Genomic DNA, 27,708 nt, shown 5'->3' with positions numbered 1-27,708 from the left:
AGACCTGATTGTTGGTTACCAGATAAATACCTGAAATTTAAAGTTTTTCAGTACATTGGATGAATGTATGGTGAAGACATGAAATATACTGCCTCCTCTATGGTATGGATGGAGGTGCTGTGACCTATACTAAGATTAAGATCCCTTTTCTAAGATAATTTAAGATGTTCCTCTGTGTCAGATGTTTTAGGTAAGGGTTGCTACATTGGGGGGGTGTGATCAAAGGATGAAAGATTAGTGTAGTGATGACAGATCATGCTAGGGAGCCTTATGGTGGTGTCTAGGGCCCTATTCATATCATTAAGCTTGTGTTATGGTGGATACTTATGGATGACACTTTTTATAGAAGATTTATAGAAGACAGTTAATCTGGACATAGTATATACTTACTGTGTTGTAAGCAGTATAAATATAAAGTTAGTTTGAGGACGAGCCCCAAGACTAATATATATGCATTTGGAACAAAATTTAGGCAGACCCTTGTGGGCTTATATAAAATAATGTCAAATATGATAATTGAGCAGGTTGTGGTATGGTAGCATTTGATGGTAGTAAAGGCTATTCATTTATTATCTTGTTGGTAATATCTGCTTGACATGATTTTTGACTCTTCTATTTATAATAAAATGCTTTTATTGAGCTGCACTTTTCTCTCTCCATTTTTGCTGATATGAAGAAAAATAGGTTGTTACAGTTATTTCAGGTTCATATTTGTTTAATTAGTTGGTAGGACTCCTGGCTATGATGTGTTTGACTGTGAGTGGGTTGAGGAAGAATATATTAGATCATTTATTGAGGGCACTTTTAATAGTTATGGTCGATAGTGATTGGCTCATCTGAACAGTGATTGAAGTTGCTATGCAATATGACGTGAGAATTTGGTTTGTGACTTACAATGGAATCTGAATAATCAGGCAATAATATAAGGCTTTCTTTATTGAATGTGATATGGCAATTGAATGAGTTGCTGTAAAGCTGAAATTATATCAGGATATGAAAAAAATGGTGGTCTAGCATGGAAAGAAACAACCAAGGCTATAGGTGTTTGCCCTGGTTGGGGAACCACACACTGATTTCATTCTTAAGGGAAATGGATGGTTGATACATTACAGAATAGTTGTCTGTTCCCATTTTGCATGATTAGTTCAGAACAGAGCAGTTGACTGGATAATCTAGTTCAGATATATGGAGGACTGGCTGTTTTCTTAGTGGGTCAGAACCAGAAATGAATGTGGTGAAGATATGGTAAGGAAAAAGTTGTATGATAAGAGACTCTTACTGAAGATGGATATGATTAACATAGTGTGTAATTATGTCCTGGGGTATTTTTGTGATACCTGGTCACAGCAAAATTCACCCAGGAGTATATGACTAAGCTGTTTAATGCACTGAAGCATGTAATGCTACATACCTAGTAAGATGTTTAGTTTTGAGTAGTGGGGAGTTACAAAAGGGTATATTGTTTGAGGAAGAAGATGTAAGTTTATATCATTCAGTTTTGTAGGCATTATTAAAGGCTGTTGTATATATGGGGTCTATGTTTACCAATAGAACTGCGCCTTCATCGAACAACTGTTCATCGAACACAGACCTGTGAAACTTCCTTTAATCAATAGGCCATATGACTGTAAATACTTTCATCAAATGATCATAGTTGGCTAACATAAAGGAAGCGAAACTTATCGGTAATGTAGGTAAAAGGAAACTAGCCTTTCCCCACTGTGGTGCAATCTCAGGTTGGTATATATGATTAGCAGGGGTGGGTGGGGTGCAACTCCCCACATAAGGAGTATTTTCCATTCATTGAATCCTTCTGTTGTGAGGGGCTGCACCCCACCCCACTCCTGTTAATTATATATACCAACTCCAAGATTGCACTACAGTGAGGAAAGGGCAAATTTCTTTATACCTACATTATTGATAAGTAAGTACTATGTTCCACTTCCTTCATATTGGTCAACTACGATCATTTGATTAACTTATTTATGATCATATGGCCTTTCGATTAAAGGAAGTTTTGTTGGTCTGTGTTCGATGAATGGCCATTCGATGAATGTGCCATTCAATCAGTAAACATAGATGCATACGTATGTCCTATGTTAGCATTAGTGGATAGGTATAGTTAGATGGTGTTGTTTGGGTTGTTCAGGACAGATGGGGTGTAGAAATAGTAAGTGGATGAGGTTTCAAGGGGTCAATTACAGTTGCATAGATGGTTGGTGAAGAGGTATGTTTTAAGTAGGCTTTTGAAGGAGGGTGTGGAGTTTTGTAGTCTGAGGTCGGGGGAAGTGATTCCTCTGAGTTATTTTTGCATGTTTTGGTTTTGATTAAGGCTTTGTTGGAGGACTGAAGTTGTCTATTTGAATTGCAGAAGTTCAGCATGCCAGTCAGGTCGGGGGTTTTCTCGGGATAGTACAGAATTTGATTAGCTAGGCTGAGTTGATGGCACCTTAATAGGTTCCGAAATTCAAGCCAGTGCAAGGCTTGTAGGGAAAGGAAGTGGTGGGATTGTGATTTGGTACTGGTAGTGAATCTAGCAATTTCGTTGTAACAGATGGAACGTTTATTAAGGTCAGTTTTGTAAAGATTAATTAGAATTGGGGATGCATAAAGTAGAGTAGATAGGAGATGGGTCCTGGCTATTGCCATTTGAGATTCAGTAGCTAGATAACTTTTACAGTGATAGAGGGAACCTAGCTTTTTGTGGACTTTAGTGATGGTTGTTGATATGTGCTTTGTGAATTTGAGTTGCTGGTCAGTGGTAACTCCTAGGAGTTTAGCCTCAGTGACGGGTGATTTGGGTTTTGCTGGTGGAGAGTATAGAGAAGGTAAGGTTCCTTGTTTTAGTAGAGTGGAATAGCATTAGTTGTGTTTTCTTGGGATTTACTATGAGTTGTGAGTTAAGCCAGTCCACTTCTGGAGCCGATGTACTACAACCCAAAGTGATATTTATTTATAAAATTCACATAGGAAAATAACATCCACAAAGGGAAATAACATCCACAATAGTCAAGCGCTTTAGTCAAATGACTTCTTCAGAACACAGTTACATGGTCTCATTTCATTTTATACTTGTTGGTAATGAATATAATTAACCAATAATTAACATTTAAAATGGCAATGTAAAATAGTCATGCATATATACAAAAAATTGTTTAAAAAACAATCAAAAATAATATTTAAAAGACAAAACAACTGTGAATATTAAAACTAAGTGGACATTTTTTCTTCATTTGTAGTCTTTTTCCACTTTTGCACCCTTTTGCGGTTAGTTGTTAAGCCAGTTCTCTTATTTCAGAGAAGACTTCTTGGGCTTTTTGTTGGAGAAGTTGGATGTTGGGTACAGAGCATATGAAAGTTGTGTCGTCAGCGTATTGGACTATGTCGGCTTTAGAGGTAGCTGAGTGGAGCTGGTTTGTGAAGATATTAAAAAGAAGGGGTCCTAGGACTGATCCTTGTGGCACGCCTAAGGAGGTTGGGAGTGGGAGGGATAGAGAATTATGCCATTTGACGGATTGTTGGCAGTTATCTAAATAGCTTTTAAACCAGAGGAGGGTGGGGTTGTTAAGGTTTAGGTCAGAGAGACAAGAACAGTAGTTTATTATGTGAGACTGTGTCAACGCATTGGATAAATCTAGGAAGGTAGCTGAGACAAATTTACCTAGATTCCTGTGGGAGTTTATAGTATTGGTGAATTTGAGTAGGGCAGTGGTGGTGCTGTGGGATGGGCGAAATCCGTGTTGGGTTGAGGAGAGAAGGTTGTTGGTGAGGAGATAGCAGAGGAACTGGTGATGAATACATATTTCTAGGATCTTAGAAAGGGGTGAGAGAATTGCAATTGGTCAATAGTTGGAAAGGTCTAGGGAGGGGCCACCTTTGTGGAGTGGTATGATATATGAGGTTTTGCATGGGAGTGGAATGGTGTGTTCGGTGATGGATCTATTTATTAGAAGTGAAATGGGATAGGCTATAGCTGTGGATGCAATTTGGAGGTATTCGGCAGGAAGGTTATTGGCTGCAAGGGTGATTGGCTTGAGTTTGGCTAGGAGTTTTTGGATAGTAGAGGTAGGAACAGACTTAAGTGAGAAAGCTATGGTATTGATTTGGGCCTGAGGTGGTTGTGGGGTGTTGGATGAAGTGATGTTGTTTAAGAGTTTGAGTACTGAGGAGGTGAAATAGTTATTAAAGCTGGAGGCTATGTCCAGGTCTGTACCTATTATATTGGGTGTGAGAGTGGTGGTTCTTCTGGGTTGTAGGATGTTATTTATTGTTTCCCAGAATTTTTGTGGTTTGATACTGTATTTGTTTTGTTGAGTGATACAGTAATTTTGTTTATTGAGCTTAATCTGCTTTTTTGCTTTGTTCTGGAGCTCTTGAAAGGCTTGCCTAGCTGCGGGTGATCTGGTGTGGCATCAGGTTTTCCAGGCTTTATCTGTAGCTCTAAGTTGGGCTTTTGTGGTTTTCTGGAGCTAAGGGGTGGGGTTGCTACATATCATGATATTTTTTAATGGGGCTAGTTGGTTGGGGATATTTAGGAATGTGGAGTTGAACTAATCAACTGCTTTGTCTAATGAACGGGTTTTGATGGGAGACCAGTTGCAATGTTGCAAGTCTCTTATGAAGTGGTCTCTAGAAAAATTTTTGTTAGAACGGGTTTGTAGAAGGGACAGAGAGTTAATTATTTTAAGTTTTTGCCTAAGGATAAAAGTGGGGTTGTGGTCGCTCAGAGAGTTTGGTAGGGTGCCACATTGATGGGCAGTATTTGGTTGATTTGTGAGGATCCAATCAAGCATAGATTCTCTTTTTGTGGTCTTATCAATGTGTGTGAGAGTATCTTTAAGTTGGGTGAAGTTATGTAGGTTAATGTGGTGGATGGAGTTCCAGTCAATGTTTACATCACCTAGCACGATAGTTTCTTGAGGGAGGGAGTATGAGGCCCAGTGAAGTATGGATTCTAGGGTAGTTAGGTTGTCACCTGGGGGTATATAGATACCCAGTAGGTTTAGGTGCTTATGTTGGTTAAGGGAGAGCTTTGCAAATAGAGTCTCTGCACTGTTGAAGTTGGGGGAATCTTTTTGGAGGAGTTGGAGTTGTAGGTTGGTTCTCTGAAATAGAGCTAAGCCTCCACCTCTTTTATGTAGCCAGTCTGCACTGAGAATGTTATACACAGGTGGAGTGATGGAATTATCTTTAATATGTGGTTTAATCCATGTCTCTGTGATGGGAATAATATCAGGGTTATATAAGGAGATGGCAGCATGAAGGTCTGCTATTTTATTCATGATACTGTGGGTATTCATATTTAATATCAGTAATTCGGTGGGTTAGTGCTTAGCTAGGTAGTGATGGGTGCATGGCTTATTAGCAGAGGTTGCTGGCCCAGGATGGGGTGAATGTCTACTTCTAGTTGTAGATGGGTAGTTATACAGGTGATAGTTTTTAGATATTGGCCGATTAGGTAGTGAAACTGTAGACTTGGTTGCTTTTTAGAGGGATAGAAGTGGTACATGGGAGGGGCATGGTATATGGGAGGTTGGGTGTATATGGTGAGGTAACATCAAAAAACGCACTGCAGAAGGTAAAACAAATCACCGGACTTCCAACCGTTAAAAAACTAAATTTATTGATTTTAGTACACGAATAGCAATGGCAAAACGCTTAATGAATCACCGCATTTTTCATCTATTCCATACAGACTTCATCAGACAAACATTAAAATTACTAGCATCCCTATATATATATATATATATATATATATATATATATATATATACTACCCTAAACATTTAAATTATCTAATAGCATCTGAATATTATGAAACTCATTAATATATAAACATACCTCACAGCTACTAACACCAAGGATAAAGCCATGAAGTATGTTTATATATTAATGAGTTCCATAATATTCAGATGCTATTGGATAAGTCCGGTGATTTGTTTTACCTCCTGCAGTGGGTTTTTTGGTGTTACAAGTATATTTTTGCACTAGAATCTCCTTATATCTGTATATGGTGAGGTATATGCTTGCATGTGTGGGTATGATAGCAATGTTGTGGGTTAGGGTGGGGGATTTGGGGTAGATACAGTGAGTGATTGTGAGGAGATAAGATGGTGGCTATGGAGAGGCAGGTGAATAGGGAGGTTAATCCCAGGAGGGTATAGTGGAGATGAGATTGGGGGTAATGAGACATAGTGGGAATGAGGTTGTGGAGTTAGAGGAGGTATTTAAATTTGGTGAGGGTGTGAGTTTTAAGAGTAGGAAATATGGGTGTGGATATTAAACTGGTAGGTGGACTGGAGTGGTGGGAAGTTGAAGGGCATGTGTAGATTGTGCTGATGGATGTAATTATTGGATAATAGGTGGATTAAGGGAGGGTCTTAGTAAAGGAGGTTACCTATAAATTCAGAGTATGTAGGGGTGGGTGAGAATTTGGAGCAGGGTAGGGATGAATGGGAATTGGGGGCAGGGTAGGGGAGTGGAGTGAGCCCGTAGGGTGAACAGAGTGGGATGAGCCAATCAAGGGATGTGCAATTCAAAAATAAACTATCAGCTGCTCAGAAGTCACATCTATAATATTAGTCTTTCTTTTGTTACCAGTGCTTTTTTTATTTTTTAAAGGAGTGAAAGTCCTTTTTAATTTTACCAGTTGGATGCCCTAAGAAATTACCTTGTCTGAGGTGCTGAGAGAGAGTGAGTCAACTATTGTTGAGTCAGAGACAGACTGGGAGGGTATTGGGGATATATCACATAGAAGAAGAAAAAATGAACAGGTAAATGTTTCTTTAGAGTCTGGAAGGGCTAGAATTATACTTTAGTTTGGAGTGTTTTACAGACTTTAAGTGTAGAAAACAGAATGTGTGTACCTGGGGTGGCGGGTGACTCAAATGTCTGAGGCTGAAAGTGATTGAGTCAGCTAATGTTGACTCACAGACAGACTGGGAGGGGTAGCGGGGATTTATCACATACCAAAAAAGATGGATAAATGTTTCTTTAGAGACTGGAAGGGCTAGAATTACAGTTTAGAGTGGAGTGTTTTTACAGATTTGAAGGGTAGAAATCAGAATGTTTCTACATGGGGGGAGGCACTGAAATCCCTGCTGCTGCCTCGTGTATTTATGTTCGGTACATTAAGGATTACAATAAAAAACACAACCTACTAATGCCTTTTGAATTATAATGAGACATACACTTAGGTTCTGTAAGGTTCTTCAGTACAGTTGGATGTCCCACTGTCTTTACTTATATTAGTGGTGTTATTTGCCACAGGATAGGTGCCGTGAATTCTATAAGACACAGCTGGCTTGGGGACTTAGGTTCTGCAGGGTTCCTGAATACAGCTGGATGTTCCACTGTCTTTACTTATATTAGTGGTGTTATTTGCCACAGGATAGCTACCGTGAATTCTATAAGACACAGCTGGCTTGGGGACTTAGGTTCTGCAGGGTTCCTGAATACAGCTGGATGTTCCACTGGCTTTACTTATGTTAGTGGTGTTATTTGCCACAGGATAGGTGCCATGAATTCTATAAGACACAGATGGCTTGGAGACAAATAGCAACTGACAAAGTTGCTAGTATAACAGCTTTTGCACTACCATGGATTTATTGAAGGGTATGAAGTTTGCAAGTCTAATCTCTAGTGTTAATGACTGATTGTACATCCATGATTTACAAGGGCAGGAAGAAAGAAATACAGGGATGTTGCCATAACACAGGGACAGGTATGGGGTACATGTGAGGTGTGTGTACATGTGTGTGTGTGTGTGTGTGTGTGTGTGTGTGTGTGTGTGTGTGTGTGTGTGTGTGTGTGTGTGTGTGTGTGTGTGTGTGTGTGTGTGTGTGTGAGTGTTTGAATGTGTGCATTATGTGTAGGAGAGTGAATGGGGGAGGATACCTGTGTTAAAATGACATGGCCACAGTCACTGTTAACTACCTCAGGAAAGTACCGATCTGCACTCACAATCATTAATGCTGTTTCAGAGACATGCACATTAGCCAGTAATGAGGTATTTCCTCACTGTTACTAATGTGTTTCACAGTAGCGAAATACACCATTGCAGAAACATGCCTTTTTACCATAGACAGCCCTTATCACAAGGGGCTGGGCTCTTTCTGAATCCCTGAGGTTGTGTTTCTATACTTTTTTTTTTCTATTGGAGCAGCTGAAGCTGCATATACTCCAAAGAATTATGATTTGGTTTCTCTGATCAGAACCATATTCGTAGTGGCTGTTGACATGGATGGCAAGAGTCACCTCTCAAGCTTCAATTTACTCAGCTTTCCTGGTAAATTACTTGAAGTTCATGCCTTAAACACACAGCAGCTTGGTTTTGGTCATGGAACTGATCCTAATCATCTACACACACATACACACAGATGCACATAAACACATGGACACATATGTATATACTGATTTTTGACTAAAATAGCTTTGTTCTTAGAGTATGTCTTACTTTCTTACTTTTTGGGAAAAAACATTAAATGCTGGTCAGCTCTTTATCATATATGGAATAAACAAGAACAAACATGGGGAATAGAATGTGGCATGTTCTGACTTAACAGTTGTGATGCCTAGCCTACCAGAAAACTGGGTGACCGAATCCTGGATGCAGATATTTTATTCCTAAAATACAGAATCCTCAGATAATAAAAATGCATTGTGGAATTCCATAAGCTACAGAACATAAATTACATTGTTTATGTTATGTTTAAATATTTCATTTTTTTAAATTTAATTATTTCATTGTTAAGGAGAAATCTAAACCCTTCTGTGAAAAATCACATGACGTTATCCATGTTTACTGTGTACAGTGTTCTGTCTTGTCATGTAAGGGACATCAAACATGAACGTTTAGAAAGTCTGTTGGGCATACATTGTAAACAGTTTCATGGTAGTAATCCTACCCTTTTAAATGGTTGTATTTTGGAACAAGTTTTTGTAGGAGCGGGAAATATGTGGATCTTGAAGACAAGTTGTAGTATAAAGAAACTTTGTTCATATTGAACTATACGCTGGCACCAGCAGGATTAAGTAATGAATGTTCATAGGTTAGTACTAAGCTAACTGCCCTTGCGAGCCATTTTAAGCTTAGAAATTATCCCTTGTGAGACTCAAACCCACCCACTTGCACTTTAGACAAACACCTTAAAACCTTAACCATTAGGCAACCAATTATGTAATTGGAAATACAGGATTAAATCATTGGTTTGATTGTTTAGTGTTCACACCTGTGATGCTTTTACTCATTTTAATACTGTATAAGTGAATTATTATTATTTATTTGTGCTCCTTGAAGGCTATTGTGCCGAGGTGCTAAAGTGTGAATAAAATATTGGTATTCAGAAGTCTGTGACAGATTTTTTTTGGTTTGTGAAGTCATTTTTTAATGTTTTGTCTTGTTCCTGTGTATATCATATAATTTGTCTTGTAATGCTTAAATGTGTATCCTCATTATTGGGTGAAGGTGATGCTTTTGCAGATTTTATAGACTACTACTTCCTGGCCATTGAAAGTACTTCTTCATGGACAGGGTTGTAGTCCTAATGAATGGACTTCTAGAATGGGTATACAGAGTGATATTGCAGGTGCGTTCAATAGAATATGGGACTGGTGGAGAAAGGGTGATGAAGAAGCCTAACAGAGAGAAGAGAAAGAATGTTAAATGCAGTTAAAGGCCAGAATACATAGGTTTAGTGTCTCCTTTTGTCAGGCAAATGTAATGAGATGTAATGCCATGGAATGCTTCAATTACATACACTGTATAACTGTTTTCCTTAAATATGTCTTTGTTTTCAGATTGTGATCAGGTGTGATATTGCCCTAATTCAGGAAGTCAGAGACACTGACCTCACTGCTGTAAAGCAACTAGTTCAGAAACTTAACAGGTATCATCTGTCAATTTAAAAAAAAAAACTGCTTTTGTGTTGATTTAGTGCTTTTAATATTCCTACAGTGCCATAATATTACAGTGTATAATGACTAAGTCTTTCATTACTACAGTTTCCCTCTGTGTTATCTGTTTTTGATAATATAGTTCACTACACAGCCAGTGCCTTCACAGCTCAGGAGTCTTCATGCTGACATACATTACTACTATCTAGCTTTATTATCTAAATTATATACAGTATCATGTCTCTCAGTACTCTAATAATTACATTAGTATATCTTAGTACAGCAATCTACCTTTCAGATGACTTCAGTCTTTTTTTCCTCAGCCCTATTTATTTATTTAATTTAATGACATTTGATTACTGGGAAATAGTACGGCAGATAATGTTTTGCCTCACAGCAAGAGGTACCCTGGTGTGCCTTCTATGTGGAGTCTACAAGTCCTCCATGTGTTTGCGTGGATTTTCTCTGGGTACTCCGGTTTCCTCTCACATTTCAAAGACATGCAGTAGGTGAACTGGTGAGTATGTTGTGTGAAAGAACCACCATGGCAGGGTTTGCCACTTGGCGGTGTACACCTTGGCTCTAAATGATTGTCACTGTTGAAGTGACACCTCAACCCCATGTGTAAAAATGGGAAAAAATTATTTATTTAACATTTGCTTACCAGAAAAGTCCGACTGGGACAGAGGCCATTTTCACTGGAGGCCTGGGGAGAAACACTCCAGATGCATGTCTTTGGAATATGGGAGCAAACCCACACAAATGCAGGCAGGACATGCAGACTTCACACAGAAGGCATCCCAGCTGAGAGTTGAACTAGAGGACCTCTTGGTGTGCGGTGACAATGCTAACCTCTGTAACAAATACTTATACCAAATTAGACATAATATAAAAACATACTGGTTAAGAATAGATAGAAGTTATGTGATTATGATTTAATAGTTAGAAATTTTACCCAGTTTATAGAGAAATTACAGGTAAGATAGTATAATACAAACAGGAACTGAAATATGAAGTGAGAGAAAAGCAGGTTTGTGTTATATTTAGAGAGAAAGCCAGGGGAGAGAAATCAATAGAATAAGGAAGTTAGTGAAAAAGGGAGAGTAAGGAGATGTAAGGTATGAATAGGAATTTGTTTCCATTTTGGGATATAGTTTATCCTGGTGTTGAGGAAGAGCAGAGCCAGTTTTTAGCTAGGAAGTCTTTCAGAATGGCTTTAGAAGATGGGAAGGAGGCTATTGACCTGATGGATACTTGTAAGGAGTTCCAGGCTTTAACAACATGGTATGAATACAGACAATGCCCAGGAAATTTGATAGGTTTGTAGACAGACATGGGGTTTTTGGTCACTGGATTGTAATGACCGACTGGGAAATGTATTTATTTATTGTATTTTAGTTTTCATTTGTTAACAAGAAACAACATTAATCCCAGTGGACAATTATAAGGCTCAGCTTGGGTGAAAAAATATAAAAGAGTTTTCTCTCCTCTTTGCTACAGTTTACCTTCCTGCTGTCTCATGATACTCATCCATCACACTACTGCATTTAGTTCTGTGGATTATTACTGCATTGTCTCTCATATTTATTGTTTCCTTATTTATTTATTTCTTTTCTGCTTCCATGCTTCTTAACTACACTATTGTCTCCTACTGCTGCTACACTCAGCAGTGTGGTCTAGTACTGTCTCTCATTTTAGGACTTTAGTTTTGTTTTGCTTTTCTAGAATATAGTCTTCCTTGATGCTATCTTTTAGCACTTTAACACAATACCTTCATTTGTATTGTCTCTAAGTATCTAGCCTTCTCAATACAATTTGTAGGCATTACATTTTACGGTGGTGGTGCTGCGGTAGCATTGTTGCCTCACAGTAAGACGCTGTCCGGTTCGATTCTCAGCTAGAGCGTCTTCTGCGTGGAGACATGCGTGAATGGGCATACCTTCATTGAAGGTTGTGCGTCAGAGCTGGCAACTTGGCACGTAGAAATCTACTGCCAATCATTAGCGGACCGGAGTTCCGCTGTGGCGACCCCTAACCGGGAAAAGCCGAAAGACACAACAACAACAACAACATTTTACTTACATATTAATTCTCAAAACTACAACCCTAATTCCTTATTCTTTCTTAGTAATGATTTACCTTTGTGCTTTCCTTAAGCATTATGGTTCAATTCCCTGCTGTCTCTGCTGTGCCTCTTTACTATTGTTTACCTTGCATCTGTCATTCATGCATATAGGTTGCCTCCATATTACCACTCAGTGAGCAAGCATTGCTATCTTTTAACTATAGTTTATAGTCAACTGGTGAAGCATCCTGAGTGGGCATGGAATATTCCTAAGAAATAGGAATGGGAATAGGAAAAAAGTCAAATAGATGGCAAAGTGAGCAGAAAAAAAGGTGGAAAACAGTCTTTGGGTGCAAAGTTTAGGGGGTTGAATTACTTTTCACCCTATGCACTTTAAAAGTTAATTGAAGTTCTTGGATATTCCTAGCAAGATTGTTTAGCTGATCCTTTAATCCCAAGGTGACATGAAGGGGAATGCAAAGTGGCTAAAATAATGTCATTCCACAAGGTTGGTTCAGCACTGTTTCAGGATGAAGCCACACAGATATAGGTCACTTAATCTGACTTCTGATCTACAGAGCTGATGTAAGAATTCTGCAGGTTAGGATGGATGCCAAAAGGCTGATTGATAGTGGAATGACTTCATGCAGCAAAATGCTTGTAGGCTCAGCTTGTTACAGTTTTACAAATCACCAGAGAGGCTAACAGAACATTTATATATCTGAGTAGACAAAACAGTTGTACAATTATGCTGCAACTGAGAAAGGCAAAAGGAATGCGGTGCTTGTGATATGCTCAGGACTTCACTAATGTATGTGATAATGTCTTGCAATATGCTGGTGAGGAAGCTAAACTGTTTGAGGAAAGGACTTTAGCAGATAAGCAGGAAGGAACTAAGGTAAATAACTAGCAGAACCAATCTGCTAGATGATGCCACCAGTACTGGTCCCATGCTCATGGAATGGTCAGCCTATGCTGAGGATTGGTGGGCTTGACAGGATGGGCAGATACAGGTGACTGTCATTATTAATATTAGTATTATGATGTTTTTGGATCATGCTATGTTTCAGCTGACCTTAGGCTTCCAGATTATCTGGCCTGTACATGATGTTCTTTCTCATATATAATATCCTAATGAAGGAAGGGTGGTCAGTAAAGTGATCTCAGGCCATCATACTGCCCACAGTATGGGGATGTCCACTATACATGATCCTAAAGAGAAACAGAATAGAAAGGATTAGTCCAAATATATTCACTTAATCTAGCAGATCTAGAAGACTCTCTCAATCTCTGTCTCCAATATTCTCCCTGTGGGAGAAATAAAGGTGCCTTGATGAAGTTTCATGTTGTTCATTCAGTTAACCAGGACACTTGTCCATCTACCTACTTAAATGAATAAAGTACTTGAAACTTCATCAAGTCATCTTTATTACTCCTCCAGGGAGGGCATCACAGACAGAGTCTCCAAGATCTGCTAGTTAAATTGATTTTATCTGGACTAATCCTTTATACCCTGTTTCTTGTTAATCTTGTCACCCTTTGGGTCACAGGTGGGATAAAAGAGCTGATATGAACTTTCTGGATTACCTTTGTTTTGATACATGGTTCTAGGTATGTTTGTGTTTTTAGTGTACTGGCTAAAAGAGTAATGCACACCTACACATTGCTGGATAAGCCTCTGTGCAAGGTCCCCCCCGATACTTTCTTATATTTAGGTCTATTCCTTAGCCTCTGCTAGATAACATTTCTCTAACATGAAGCACTACTTCTTCTCAGAAAAAGAGAACAAGATTCCACCCACTCGTTCCTCTGGACAGCTCTCCAGCAATTTGGATGGTAGTCGAACCTTAGTATCTAGAAGCACAAGCAGCTGCCTGCTTTGGTGACAAAGGATTTACAGATGGCATTTGGGATTTAATGCAAAAAAGTGCAAAATCATGGTAAGTGGAGAAGGGGAGAATGACCACAGGGTAATAGATTGACTAGAATTAATGGGTTTAAGGAAGACTAAAGGAAAATAGCATCAAAGCGGTTTCACCTCTGAAGTCAAAAATACATTGCAGTGTGAGAGAACTGTGGAAAGTCTGGAACAGATGTTGGGTTAAGTCTTGAAGAGGCTGCACTTGGAGGAAGTCAAGGACATTTTTCTGTTATAAATAGGGCAGATGTGACTACATCTGAGATAATGCATTCTGCTAATGCTGTGTAGCGAAGGCAATCAAGCTGACAACGTGCAGAAAAAGATGCATGCAGGTAGTGAAGTTGTGGTGGAGGTGGTGTGAGATGGGGACTCATATGATTCAAGAAAGCTGACATGACTTAATGGTGCACTCTGGAGAAATGAAGGGAGCAGGACAAGATGATGAACACTCAGAATATTGTCAAGGACCAGATGTGTGGTGGCTCTGAAAAAGCAAAATGAGAGAAGAATGTGGTGCAGGTAGAAGCTAGTAAAAGAAGAGTTGATGCAAAATGCAAGGAAGCATTTTTACAAGAGGGATGGGAGAACAATACAATGCCTCAGTAGAAAGGATTGTAGGTATTGGTCAACAGAGCAACTCAGCATGGCAGATGACAGGTTTATGGGGAGAGACAGAAGATACGAAGCATAAGTACTGGCTGCTGCAACTAAACAGATGTAAAGTGTCTGGCAGTTAAAGCTGACTTGTTAGTGAGCTGCTCCCTGTTCCAAGGATACAAGGTTTGAATCTTTTTGCCTTAATTTGCCTTTTGCATGACTTTGAGAAAGTTTTTTGACTATACAGTGCTTTGGGACAATTGGGAATTTGAGCTAGGCTCTTAGTCTTAGTCTACTGGAATGGATGTCTGGTAACTACCTATTATAGTTTTGACTTTCTTCTACTAGTTTCTCTAGCAATTTCTGAGTTTATATAAAATGTACTAGTGCAAAGACTGCTTACACAGCAAAGCTTTTCATGTTTGTCTTCTTATGACACTAGAAATGAAAATGAAACAGTTATACCTTAAGAAAGTGACACCTTTCCTATAACTGTAAAATATGTTTCTGCCTTTTATATTAAAATATCAGCTGCAATTGGCAGTTTATTTCTTGTATTTAAATCACAACCACTAGATGACTGTACTCTTCCAAGGCAACTGGATAGCAAATAAAAGCTGAAGTAAGAACATCTGATCCGCTGAAAAGAGATGGTATCAGAAAGTGAATGCATGAATGAAAAGTTTAACCAAGTGCCAACTACAGTGCATGCTTTTATTTAATATTACCGCTAGAGGGTAACGCATTACTGTTTTTCTCATACTGCATAACTGAATGATTTAAACACCATTGCTGTAAAAAAACAGCTGACTAATGTCAATATAATCTGATCAGAAGTTGCACATTTCTTAAATGCATTGAAATGAAAATTTGATTTACTTTACATTAAAGTATGGTGCATTTAAGCTACAATTGATAAGACACACTTTTTTTCCATTTTATCCTATGTACCTTGATATCTTAAAATATAGACTTTATAATCCTTATGCTTATTATGAATGGAAAATAAGAACTGTTGTTTTATATATATATATATATATATATATATATATATATATATATATATATATATATATATATTTGTTTCACTGACAATACAGGCTTTATAATCCTTATACCAATTATGAATGTAAAATAATAGCTATTTATATACATTTTTTATTTCAGTGTATCACTGACACCTTATTCATATGTGGTGAGTGATCCTCTTGGCCGAAGCACCTATAAAGAGCAATATCTCTTTGTTTACAGGTATGACTCCATTCTCATCTCACAGCATTGTGGTCTCTTTTCCATTATTAGAGTTGCCACTGATATTGCTCTGCTTTTTTTCTAATTGTGTCCATTGCTAAGCAAATATACACATAAATTAATTTATTCACAAACTCATGCATAGACACACACAAGCACAAGCACACTCATGTGTTCAGGCAAGCACAAATTCTCACACACACACACACACACACACACACACACACACACACACACACACACACACACACACACACACACACACACATACAGCTGTGGTTTGACTCACTGATTGGGTTGGGAGTGACAGACTGAATAGGCAACTGGAGACTGTTTTAAGTTTTCGGTGGGGAAAGGAAAATCACCTCTCTTCATGCATGGAACAACTCATATAACTGACTAACCTTTTAGTAACTTACAGTACCCTGAAAGAGTTGCCCATCCAGCCAGCCAATCAGCCATGACAGTATGTTTTTTTCCTGAACTGGTCCTTGATGGACCATAAGAATCGCTATATGTAAACACATTTTCACACACACACACACACGCACACACACACACACACACACACACACACACACACACACACACACACACACACACACACACACACACAAACATACACAAAGACTTTTGCATGCATGCAGAAAAGAAGGCACACATACGTACACTCAAAGGAACACGTGCACATATAGACTGCAGTATAAAAGGAACATGTGCACATATACACTGCAGTATAACTACTGCAGTAGCTTTTGGCAAGGGTAGAAGAATGAAAGCTCTGGTTCAGTAATCCAACCATTGGAGTCCCCAGGTGGTTTCATAATTGCTAGTGTCAGTGTCTCAACAGGCAGCACACTTGTCTTTGATGCTGGAAGAAGCTGTGGGTTATGTTTCTGTACCATGTGCTTAGATTAAGATTGCCAGTCCTGATGCTGCAGTACAGCATGGTGGGGGGACTGCACCCCTGAGTGTGCCATTCTTTGGACAAGACATTATATTGAGGCCCCTGTGTTTTTCATTTAACACCCTATATTTACATCATAAAAACGAATATGAGGAAACAAATTATCTCATATACATGTTAAAAGAAAGAAATTATATTTGTGTCACTTATATTTTATTTTCATTTTATCTCTACCTTTTTGATCATTGTTACTGTTCTTATATATTGTCCCCAGGCTGTGATAGAAATTGATCAGACCTGATCAGCACTCCACTCTGATAAACACATTCAAATAAATAAATATGCAATGCATACTATGTGTGTATACCTAACTCTAACACCTTGTACTACCTCCTTGTCAATCTCCTCCTAGCAATTTCCTCTGTTCAACTTGAGGCTACATTTGTATGCAGCCTATAAAACAAGTTGCCTGCTTGATGTCACATCTTTGGCTTGTTTTACACTAGTTTCTGATATTTTGTATAATACACTTGCAATTGTCTGCACATCTGTGATTGTACTCACAAGGGCTGTACCAGCGGTTGGTCATTTCTGATCAGTGTATTCCCCCAGTAAATAAATATAAATAAAAATAAAAAATATAATACAATCTTTGACTATAAAAACACAAAAGAAAACAAATCTTTACTAGCTAAATTTCTTCATGCAGTAATACATGTTTTATACAGACATTTGCCATTTTATTGCTCCATCCCTTTTACCACAGCCATAACTTAAATGGCTTAATCAAATCATTAAAAAAAAATGAATGAATGAATAAATAATCATTATATAAAAGATCTTGACATCTACCTATCCATGTGAACTAAACTCCATCTTAACAACCCTGTCAACTTTTTTTAGTTTCTTTATTATATTTTACACTATACTGTTCATATAATATTATATTAATATCCAGTTTTCTTACATCAGTCATACAATTAGCATATACTTTTCCCAATATCCTATAATTCTACTAAACTTCAAAAAAATGGTCTGCACCCTTCTGTACCCCACATTCCCCTAAATTATACTTCCCTTCCTCGTATAATTTTGTACTTCACATTACTTTTTATTGGAAACTTCTTAAGTGAAAATCTCCATTAAAAAATCTCCCGATTTATGTATACCTCTAAATCTTTTTCTCCCCCTTATCCTTTCTTATTGCCTTTCATTTAATCTCTAATATCCATTTTCTAAATAAAACTCTTGCATAATCCTGTTACACCATTTTCTTCTGTCTTTCTCTAAATCAGTACATCTCAGCCTCCACATAAAATATCCTATTTGATATTCCTTAATATCTTCTCCATCAGCTATTCATTTCCTTCTTCCTGTATTGAACCTTTCCCAATAATCATTATATTTTTCATATGATATTGGCCCTAACACATTCTCCCTTTTATCTTTCAATCTATATAACACAGAATACAATTATAATTATACTAAAAAATCATGGATGTAATAACCTGAGTCCTCTCCACCAATTTAATCAGATCAAAATGAGAACCCCCAAAAAGTAAAGCAAAGCAAAACAAAGCAAAAAAGCAATAGCCAAAATGTCTTACATTTTTCTTAGCACTTGAAGTATGTATATATACTCATTATATAGCTACATATATTTAACAATTTATCATTTACCAAATGTATCTTGTTTTGAAAAAAAAGTCTTTCACAACTTGACAGCTTCCTTCATATTTACTACGATCCCACCACTTTCTTCAAACTGTACTTTGTTTTTCCAAAAACACTATAGCAACCTAACTTCCTTTTCAGTAACTTAAACCCCTCCCACCTACATAATCTACCTAAACCCAGTATGTTTCTCTTGACGTAAGTCCAGTGTCACCCTAAATTACTTAAAATTGCATAATTATGTCTACCATCCAAAGTATAGTCTTTGTTTCTACAGCTGCATCATCTTCATATGACATAAAAAAGAAACATTCACACCCTTTGTCTCCCACCTAAGCGCTTCACTGTTTTTTCACTGTTACAAATAGCAACATTTATTATTAAACAAAAATGACCACACTTAATGGAAACTGCAGTCTTGCCCCTCTTTCTGTTTTAAGCTTATCAGCCAGCCAGTTATTCAAATACTGACACAAGAATTCTTATGTACTGACCATACACAGTTTCAAAACCTATGTGTAAAACCTTAGCAAACTATGCCATACCTGCTCATGATTTAAACCAGTATATGCTTTGCTGATATTAGAGCTCAATAATTTTACTTCATCATTTTTCTACATAATAATATTCACTACCTCCATAATTATAATTAATATTTCCCTCACCTAAATCTGTACTACACCACACACAGCATCTATTTGAACTTCTTAGTAGCTAAGTCTAAGACTCATTTGAAGTATTTTCATATTTTTTAATCCATTTTGCATAATGCTATAGGCCTCCAGTTCCTTATCACTTTTGTCTTCTTTTTTTTTTTTTGCAACGAAGTTTCACCAGTGTTTCGTGTATCCTGGCACCAATAACTCACTCTCTTAAACAAGCATTAATTTCCACTACAAAAATTTTCTTTTCAACTCTAGTCAAATTCTTATTAAACGTATAGCCAATCCCATCCTTCCATGGCACAGTATCTTCATTTTAAAAAGTTTAACACAATATCAGTCTCTTCAGCCACTATTACTTTTTCTGTCCTTTGCCTTACCTGTTTGCAAATGGCTTTTATTGTTCATTCCCCTTTTTTCCTTAACACAGGTCTTACACAATTTACCATGCACATATAAGCCACTCGCCTTCTCTGGTCCTGTCTAGATTTCTCATATCCCTCTTCATCAATCAAAGATCCCATTAAATTCTCCCTTCTTATAAATTTCCCAATAAATGTTTTACTTCCTCCTTATTTCCCTTCAGAAACTATCTCTTAACATATCTCCAAAATAACCAAATGTAGACACCCGGAAGACTAGTGCTAAAAAAGAATCCACTCCAAAACATTTGGACAACTAGGTATATTCAAATTGTACAAAGCGTATGGATTGTTATTAACACTTAACTAGATCATTGCGTTTTTGTCCTCACCAAACAGGATGTCTTCAGATAATGAATTAATGTATTATCTGAAGAAGTCTTGTTTGGTGAGGACGAAAACACGGTGATCTATTTAAGCATTAATTACAATCCGTACACTTTGTACATTTGGAATAAACCGAGTTGTCTGGACGTTTTGGAGTGTAATTTTTTTTGAGCACTAGTCTTCCTGGTGTCTACATTTGATTATTTTGGAGATTTGTACTGTTTTCTGGACACTTTTGCCTTCTTGTTTCATTACTTTTATACTTCTCCTTAAACACATCCCAGCACTCTGTCTTTGACGCACATCTCCCACTTTAATGCTGCCTCCACTATACCATCTTTTCCATACACCCCCCCTCCACCCATCCTGTTGTTAGCCTTTTCAGACACTTACCTACTCTATTTACCCTCTTAATCACCTTGAACAGAAAGACATGAAAGCTATTTCCTCACACAGAGAAAGAATTTCTGCTACACTACTCAAGCAACACACAGTTCTGTGTAACACATATCCAAATAATTTAAAATATATATTTTTGGTGGGAGCATACTCCACTGCATTCCTTTTATGGTAGGCTTTTCTTCCCATAACCCTATTACTTTATTATTCTCACCCTGAGATTCCTACATCTTTGGGGAAAGCACCGATAAAAAAGATGTAAATGACTTCCTGTGTTTCTCTGAAATACTGCAATCTCATAGGCAGAATTAAGCATTGCACATCATAGCGATGTGCAAGCAGTCAAAAATTGATCAATTCTGCTGTGGAGTAAACTAGGAAAACTTCTGAACTTCTTGAATTTCTTTCTGATGTTATTTCCATGTTTTGAGTCTTGTTTTTCACTAAATATATTTTGATGGGTTGTGTCTTATCCTTATGTACTCATTCGTTACTCTTTGTGTTTAGGGGAATGAAAATGTAATACTTAAAAAATGCAGCTTTTGAAATATGAGGGATGGAGAGCAGAAATACACCGAAAAGACTTTTAACTTCTATCAAATGCATATCAGATGAGATTTTATTAGTGTCATGTAACAGAAGTTAATCACTAATGTTAAACCTCTTATCAAGCATACATTTCTACATGTTTTTCTTTGAGAGTAAAACAAAACATCTAAAAATCTAATTTTAAAAGTATGACATCACTTGACTAACTAGTGTCAGTATGGTTTGATAGGTTTTGGAATCCCACATCTCTGGATATTCCCTGATATTCTGTGTAGGAATAGATTTATTTTACAGAAATTTCTGTACTTTGGCAGTTGTTACTCACCTCTTTGTCACTCAGGACTCAGGCTGTGGCCGTCACCGGTGACTACCATTATGATGATGGGTGTGAACCCTGTGGAACAGACACCTTTAATCGAGAGCCATACGTTGTGAAGTTTTTACCTCTGAACTCAGGTAACCTTTATCATGGTGTTAATTGTGGCTGCACAAATCTCTAGCATTCTACTATATCTGGCTAATAATACAACTTTATACATTGCTGTGGTACTCTCCTGTTACTGTCAGCACAAATCTCTAGCATTCTACTATACCTGGCTAATAATACAACTTTATACATTGCTGTGGTTCTCTCCTGTTACTGTCAGCACAGATCTCTAGCATTCTATTATACCTGGCTAATAATACAACTTTATACATTGCTGTGGTACTCTCCTGTTACTGTCAGCACAAATCTCTAGCATTCTACTATACCTGGCTAATAATACAACTTTATACATTGCTGTGGTACTCTCCTGTTACTGTCAGCACAAGTCTCTAGTATTCTAGTATACTTGGCTAATACTATGATTTTATACATTGCTGTGGTACTCTCCTGTTACTTTAACTGCACAGATCTCTAGTATTCTACTATACCTGGCTAATAATACAACTTTGTACATTGCTGTGGTACTCTCCTGTTACTGTCAGCACAAATCTCTAGCATTCTACTATACCTGGCTAATAATACAACTTTATACATTGCTGTGGTACTCTCCTGTTACTGTCAGCACAAGTCTCTAGTATTCTAATATACTTGGTTAATACTATGATTTATACATTGCTCTGGTACTCTCCTCTTACTGTCAGCTTACAAAGGTGAATAGACTCCAACAGTTTACTCATTGTGACATAGCAGATTATACATAGTTTTAAAGTTTTCACTCAAAATAGGGCTACATAATAGACATAATTTTGTGACCATATATATGGATATGGATATGGATATGGTTTCTCAGTTTAATTGCCTTCACATCAAAACCCAACCCTTCACTCATGGCTAACCAAACCATCAATTGCCAAATGTTTTTCTGTGTGTTTGGAGGAGAGATGTCTCTCAATACCCCCTCCCTATATCTCCTTAGTTAATATAATTATATAAAAATTCATAAAACCTTAGATTAAAGTGTTAAAGTTGCTGATAATTTCCTGTTTGATAGGCTGGGCTGAATGAATCTGGTTTTGCTGAAAAGTGACTTGGTTAGACAATGAAATAACATTTAAATAACTAATAACTTCACACAAACCATTTAAAATCAAGCTCAGAAAATGCACGTCACTGAATGAAATGCAATGGTCAAATTTCACTGAACTAGTAAAAATTTTGTATAGACTGTCAGCATGATTACAATCCAAAATGAAAACTTGACTAGTTCAATAAGAGGTTACTGCTTTGCTTTCTTCAGTCCAAATGTGCTTATGTTTTTTTATTGGATATTTCTTTTTCTGTAGAACTAGGAGAAAATGTTCTGTTAGCCACCCCAGTTTGGCACCATGCAGGCATATAAGTGCAGAGGTACAATGTTTAGAGTGTGTTAAGTCCTGGTGGAGAAGAAACCTCAGCTGCTATAATATAGTACAGATGCCTGAGGAATGACGTACTGAGTGAGAGTTGTCTGTAGTCCATTCATTTCCATTGGCTAAAAGCCAATCACGAGACCAGTTCAAACCAACTCAGCAATGCGGATGTTTCAATTAAATGAGCTGCTATGTAGTTGCCAGAATGTCTGCTTTGTGTAATTGCCCCAAGCCATATCACATTATGTAGTTAGTCAGTACTGTATAAACTGCTTACTGTCATTCATTATATTTGTATTATTGCTACAACATTTGCTTTTCTGACAATTAGTAGATATTTTTTAAATTTGCTTACTTCAGTAGGATCTGCAAGATGTGTTAGTTAAATCTGTCCAATTAATTGCATGATTTCATTAATTCTATCTGTAATTATTGTTAACATGTTTGATATCCAGAGTTACTTGCATAATCATGTTTTTTTAATATCTGTGTATTAAATTGAGCTTCTCCATTAAATTCAGCGGAAAATGGATATCAACCCAATGGACATCCTGGCAATTGAAATTTAAATCAATTAATAGATGTTGCAGTACGAAAAATGTTTCTATTTTTGTATTACAGTACAGATGGCCTTAGTGCTGCAGAGTACAGCTATGTCTAATGCTGCAATAAAACCTACATTTTCCTGTTTTCCTACTGTAATGTAGCTGTTTCTACTACTTTACTGCATTTATCCATCACTAGACAACCACTCAGATGTTCATATTCTCAACAATTTAATGCTATGATTGCAAAGTACATGCAATAAAGACAAAGGGGAACCAGAAGAGGAAAGCAGGTTTTGTGGAGGAGCAGAGTAATGGGCACTTGTGTGTCAAGCAGCAGAAAGCCACAATGATGGAGGGGTGGCGGTCAGGCTTCCAGGCCTGGTAAGGGACAGTGGAGGTTGTAAAGGCATGCGCAATGTAGAAAGAGAAGTTATATGCGAGGATATGGACATGTTTGCTTCTGAGAAATGTGGAGAGGGAAGGGTGTCATATTTGTGGCAGACAACACTTACTAGAGAAAGAAACACAGTTTTAAGAGGAATGTTTGAAGCACAAGCAGTGTAATGGTGTAAGACCTATTACTGCTACTGGCAAAACCTGACTCTAGTTTGATATGATTACCATCTGGAGTGCACTTTGTTCACACTCTGAGTGTTCATTGTGCCCATGTGGATTTTGCACTGGCTGCTCTGGCTTTCCCTCCACGCACTGCTTTACTCATGTGTGGAAACTGTAACTCTTCCCGTAACTCCAAACCTACATATTACCTTACAAAAACATTTCCCTAGCAGTATCACTAAACAAGACAGAGAGACACACAGACACACAGTCTCTCACACACACACACACACACACACACACACACACACACACACACACACACACACACACACACACACACACACACACTCATATGCAAACAGACTAAGTTGGGTGGTTGGGAGAGTGGCCTAATGGTTAAGGTGTTTGCCTTACAAACAGAAGTTACAGGGTTTGAATTTCACAGGGGATAATTGGCTAGGCTTAAAATGGTTTGCAAGAGAAGTTAGCCTAGTAGTAATCTATGAACCTATGAATACACCAATATTCATGTGCAACACAAGATCTATCCCCTTCCTTGGTCCTTACTCTAACTGTAACAAGTGAACACTCGTACATACACCCTCACCTCCACCGTTAAAATTTTCACTATATCCAAAGATTTTGGACTTGCCATCCAGTCTAAGTTCCAGAGACTGCATGCCCACCTCCTCAGTAAAAACACCATCTGGTGTTGCTTTTTTGCTTAGTCCTATAGTCATCAATGAGTACTTTTGACCTCAACAGGATGTGTGGTAACTATACATACATACATATATATATATATATTTATATATATATATATATATATATAGGTTTACTATCAAATTGTCGATCCCTGCTTTGTGCGACGAAGATGTCAACGCTGAACTGCGCGAACCACACTACATATATATATATATATATATATATATATATATATATATATATATATGGATGTAGGGCACTTGATCAAACAGACAGTGCACTGACACCCAGTAGATTGACATCATAACATCACTGTTACAAATACAAACCCATTTTGTGCATAATCCAGGGATTAAAGCTTGCTAAATATAATTTGTACATTAGAAAGATCAGAGCACTCCATGCATTACAAAATATGTTATGCACCTTTTAGATGTTGGGAAATACATCACAAGCTTATCTTTCTGCTAGTTTTGGCATGTAGTCAGTAAGTTCCATCTACCACCTTACAGGTAATATGTGGATGACCCCATGGCAAGTCCTTAATAAAACGTAAGTGTAATCAGTACCCATTTGAGATTCCCTTGGAAATGTACTAATGTCCAAGTGAGCATTGTTGAACATGTATATAAAAAAATGTTGTTTTACAGGGATAGTTGGAAAACCACTGAATTTTTCAGGTGAGAAGTCTAAATTATACAGTAAAACATTATGATTTAATTTTTTAAAAGGATGCTTAAATCTAGAAATATTGCACCTGTTTATAAGTCTTGCTCCCTATTGCAAAATATTTGGAAATAATCAAAGCTATGGTACTGCATTTGGGTAGGCCCTGATTCCAAAAGACTTGCTCTCCGTGTAAGTGACCACTTATTTTGAGAGCAGGTGTTCTGGAATCTAGTCCCCATAGCAAGCCTTTTCATAGATAGGCTTTACATCGAAGTAAGTCACTTATAATGAGAGTAGGTCTTTCAGAATCAGTGCAGACTTACACTGAGAGCAACTCTTTTGGAATCTGGCCCTCTATGTTTCAGTGTATTCCAGCATTTGTCTGTATATTACTGTCTCTAGCATTGCAATCTGGTGCAAATTTTTGCAATAGGATAGTAGTAGTTTGTTGATGGTGGAGACACCACATACGCATATTAACTTGTTTGTGTCTAAAACAGCATAAAATGTACTATGCATCATACCTCTCAACTGTACAGATTTTCGCAGAATGTCCAGATTTTTGCCTCATATCTTTGGTGTGTTCCTCCTAAAATCTGTACTCTTCTGGCAAATAGCTGAGGATTGAAGTCATTAAATAATGACAAACATTTGATTTTATTATTATATATTATATATATTATTTAGATGCAGTAAAATTAGTGTATGTTTAAAACTGGTAGATTTTATTTATTTATTTTTTTGCTGTCAATGTAAGATTAGAAATATAAGCTTAGATTCCACATAAAATGATGAATAGTTTAATATGTAACAGTCAGGGTTGATGTGATAGTATGATTGCTCTAGTAAAATTTCCACATTTCCACATTTGCTTTTGTTGTTAGATTTAAGTAAAAGGGGGAATCTGAAAGTAATTAGAGTACTGGGGTATTAGGAGACATGGCCGGCCTTAGGCATAGGCGAACTAGGCGACCGCCTAGGGCGCCATACAGGCCGGCCTCGTAAAGGGCGCATTTTATGTATTTACTTATTTTATTATTTTGCTATCTTCTTGGTGCCCTGTCTGAGTGATGGGCACCAAAACAATAGGGAGAGGGGGAAGGGTGAGCGCCCTCCCACTTTTATAGCTTGGTGTAGTCTTCACATCAGCAGAATCCTAAATAATACATAAAATTAGTCATTTACTGGTATGGCAGGTTTCAAAATTTATCTCACAGAACTTGCTGTATTCTCTTTCCTAGCTCGTGTCAATGACGTCATTCGTGTCTGTTTTGGGCGGAGAAATACACAGCGGGGCTGAGATTAAGAAAAAAAATGATGGCATCTGAGCCGGTAGCCAGTGGGACTTACAAAAAAGAGGAAAAAGTTTGTAATCATAACCGAGCCTTGAATGTGCACTCTGGAGTGCTTTTCTTGGACAGTTAATGGTGTACGTAGTTTAGAAACTGTACGTGGTTTGTGTGGAGGCAATTCTGAAAAAGTGGTAAAGTTGTTGACTGGCGTACACTTCTGTGTAGTATTACGGAATAAAATTATATTTGTCTTCCGTTTCGCCTGTACTCTGCTTCATTGTTTATGGTTTTAGTTGCAGTATTGTGAAACTGAACATCTGCATTAGCTAAGTTTTCATTCTACTTATATTTTAGTACTAAGTTCCGATACTGAACAGTGGCACCTGTTTCTCTTGTCGCCTTAACAACAAGTCCGGAAGACTTGTCCTTAAAGGGCATTGCTTCCGCTCAGTAACGCGGTGTGAAGTCTTAACGTTTGTGTAGTTGGGTTGTTATTAGATGTCAATGATCTTACTTTGGTATTTCTAAAGTTATTAAGTGGCTAAACTAGCAATAGAGTATCAACCTTTCTTAAGTGCGAAACTGATTTAATGTTTAACAACATGGCGTTTGGTGTGGTTTTCTCCTAATTAATAATTAAATGCTAGTAGAAAAGATGGAGAAGCGACGACTACATAATGCGGATAGTTCGGACTCTAAAGCGTTCAAAGAGGAATGCGAACGAGCATTCCTGACACAGTCCAGAGTTAGGATCATGTTAAGGGAAGCTTTAATGAAGTTGCTAGAAACCAGGCCAGAGGAGCCTATAACGTTTTGGCGAACCACTTCCACAATCTTGTGTTAAACTCCGAGGGGGGTGGAGGGGACCAGGGACAGATGCAGCAGTATGTCGTTAACAGAGCTATGTGGCATCTCCGTGTCGCCCATCCTTCTCAAAGGTGAAAGACTAAAAGTTATTGTTGGTGATGGATTTCTAAATTGGTTAACTAATTGAAACAGACAGCTGTGATTTATTATTGTTTAATTACTAGCAACAAAAAAGCTGGTTATTCATATGTATGTTAAGCAAAATCTTGGACATTTGGCAGCTGTGATTCCAGGATTAATCCCATTTAGCCTTCTCAGTAACCAAGGAGATAGTCTAGGCAAGCCTCGAGGTTAGGACTTTCCTAAATTTGTTCCCCTTTTCTACAAATGGTGTTACCCCGGATGATGATTATAGGGGGAGTTATACAATCTCTCAAGAACAACAAGGGCAGACTTTACAGGATGCTTTTGAAAACAGAGAAGCTATTCAGAAAGATGAAGTCACTAAAAATATAGGGAAGCCATTGGTTCCTAAAAAAAAAAAGGAACAAGTTATACCTGGTCACTTAAAATAGCTAAAACCTGTTTGATTGGGGACACTTGCTTGGTTCATGCCGAATCT

General features: G+C 37.6%; 1 protein-coding gene across 1 annotated transcript in view; it reads left to right on the top strand.

The window, feature by feature from the left end:
- Nucleotides 1-27,708, top strand: part of LOC122816207 (deoxyribonuclease-1-like) — a 136,861-nt gene that overhangs the window by 73,504 nt on the left and 35,649 nt on the right. Inside the window, exons 3-5 of the mRNA XM_044088955.1 lie at nt 9,799-9,887; nt 15,645-15,728; nt 21,009-21,124. Of these exons, the coding sequence (XP_043944890.1) occupies nt 9,799-9,887; nt 15,645-15,728; nt 21,009-21,124 (289 nt within the window). The remainder of the gene's footprint in view (nt 1-9,798; nt 9,888-15,644; nt 15,729-21,008; nt 21,125-27,708) is intronic.

This window comes from Protopterus annectens, chromosome 12.part0 (genome assembly GCF_019279795.1).
Source record: "Protopterus annectens isolate FY-2018-M chromosome 12.part0, PAN1.0, whole genome shotgun sequence".
In the NCBI taxonomy this organism is placed as follows: Eukaryota; Metazoa; Chordata; order Ceratodontiformes; family Protopteridae; genus Protopterus; species Protopterus annectens.
This window is presented reverse-complemented; position numbering and strand designations above follow the sequence as displayed.